The sequence below is a fragment of the Hyaena hyaena genome, unplaced genomic scaffold, assembly GCF_003009895.1.
Source record: "Hyaena hyaena isolate Hyena2069 unplaced genomic scaffold, ASM300989v1 scaffold_988, whole genome shotgun sequence".
Classification (NCBI taxonomy): domain Eukaryota; kingdom Metazoa; phylum Chordata; class Mammalia; order Carnivora; family Hyaenidae; genus Hyaena; species Hyaena hyaena.
Window position 1 is genome coordinate 698576 of NW_024081611.1, and position 1519 is coordinate 700094.

General features: G+C 53.8%; 1 protein-coding gene across 1 annotated transcript in view; it reads right to left on the minus strand.

Annotated features, from left to right (window-relative positions):
• LOC120223291 (complement C3-like) overlaps window positions 1–1476 on the minus strand; it is a gene marked incomplete at its 5' end in the record, with an annotated part of 43400 nt that extends 41924 nt beyond the window's left edge. The window contains 2 exon segments of the mRNA XM_039221335.1: window positions 1069–1266; window positions 1407–1476. Coding sequence (XP_039077266.1) covers window positions 1069–1266; window positions 1407–1476 — 268 coding nt within the window.
• Window positions 1477–1519: the final 43 nt, after the last annotated feature.

Below are 1519 nucleotides of genomic sequence, written 5' to 3' on the forward strand. Positions count from 1 at the left end.
TGATGGATGGATCAAGAAGATGTGGTTTATCTATACCATGGAATACTACATGGCAATGAGAAAGAATGAAATCTGGCCACGTGTAGCAACATGGATGGACCTTGAGGGTGTTATGCTGAGTGAAATAAGTCAGACAGAGAAGGACAGTTACCATATGTTTGCACATATAGGAGGATTAGGGGGAACTTAACGGAGGACCATGGGGGAGGAGAAGGGGGAAATAATAGTTGGGGAGTGGGAGGGAGGCAAACCATGAGAGACTCTTGAATACTGAGAACAAACTGAGGGCTGATGGGGGTGGGGGGGAGGGGGGTGATGGGCATGGAGGAGGGCACTTGTAGGGATGAGCACTGGGTGTTATATGGAAACCAACTTGACAATAAATCATGAAAGAAAAAAATAATTTAAAAAAAACAACAAAAAGCAAACAAAACAAAACAACAACAAGGAGAAAGATTTATTTGGCCTGAGATGTAAAGTTTCAAGTGTATACACTTATCCAGAACTGAATGAATAAGTGAATGATTGAATGAATGTATGATTGCATGAGTGAGTGAATAAACGAATGAAAATGAATCAACAGATGTTGTTAGGCATAGAGTTAGGCACCTCTTTGGAAAGCAGCATAAATGAGTTTTCTTTGGTAAAGATGAAGTAAAACCTCATATCACAAAGAAGCATCTCGCCCATCAGACACGGCCTCCTCCTCCCTCAGACAGAAGTATCCACACACCCACACATGACCCTTCCCCTCACATAGGTTGTCATCCCTGAAACAGGTCAGGCCCTCTCAGACCAGGCCTTCCTCCCTCAGACCAGGCCCTCCCTGCTCTGACAGAGCCACCCAACTCAGAACATCCCCTCCCCCAACTCTGATCAAACCTCCCCATTGTGGCCAGTTTCCCTGCTCAGACCAGGCCTTCGCCTCAAACAGGCCTTCCTCCCTCAATCCAGGCTCTGCCCCTTCTGATGAGCCTCCCCCGTCTGGCTGGCCTCCCCCCTCAGACCAGGCCCTGCCCCCTCTGACCAGGCCCCCCCCTCAGGCCGGCCCACAGGCAGGGCACTCACTCTGGGCCAGCCCCAGGTGGGCGCTGCGGCTGTGGTTGAGCCTCAGCTGGGTGACGTAGTTGCAACAGTCCAGGAAGGTCTTGGCACAGGAGGCCCCGAGCTGGAAGTACCGGGCCCTGCGCTCGCAGGGGAACTTCATGGGGTTCTCCCGCATGCCGTGTTCACAGCACTTGCGCACCTCCTTCGGGTACTGACCCGCTGTGGGGACACGACAGCCGTCAGGCCCTCAGCCGCGGCTTCGAAGCAGGTGGAACATCCCCACAGCCCAGCCCTGCCCTCCTCCCTCCAGGGCTGGGCCCCTGATGGGCAGGGTTCGGAGGCAGAACGGGGACCCCCACCTTTGTCCATCCTCTTCTCCATGAGCATCACGGAGCGACGGCGCCGGGCAGCTGGTTTGGGGCACTCCAGCTCTGAGGGGAGGGGGACACGCGAACAAGACGGATTAAGCCCT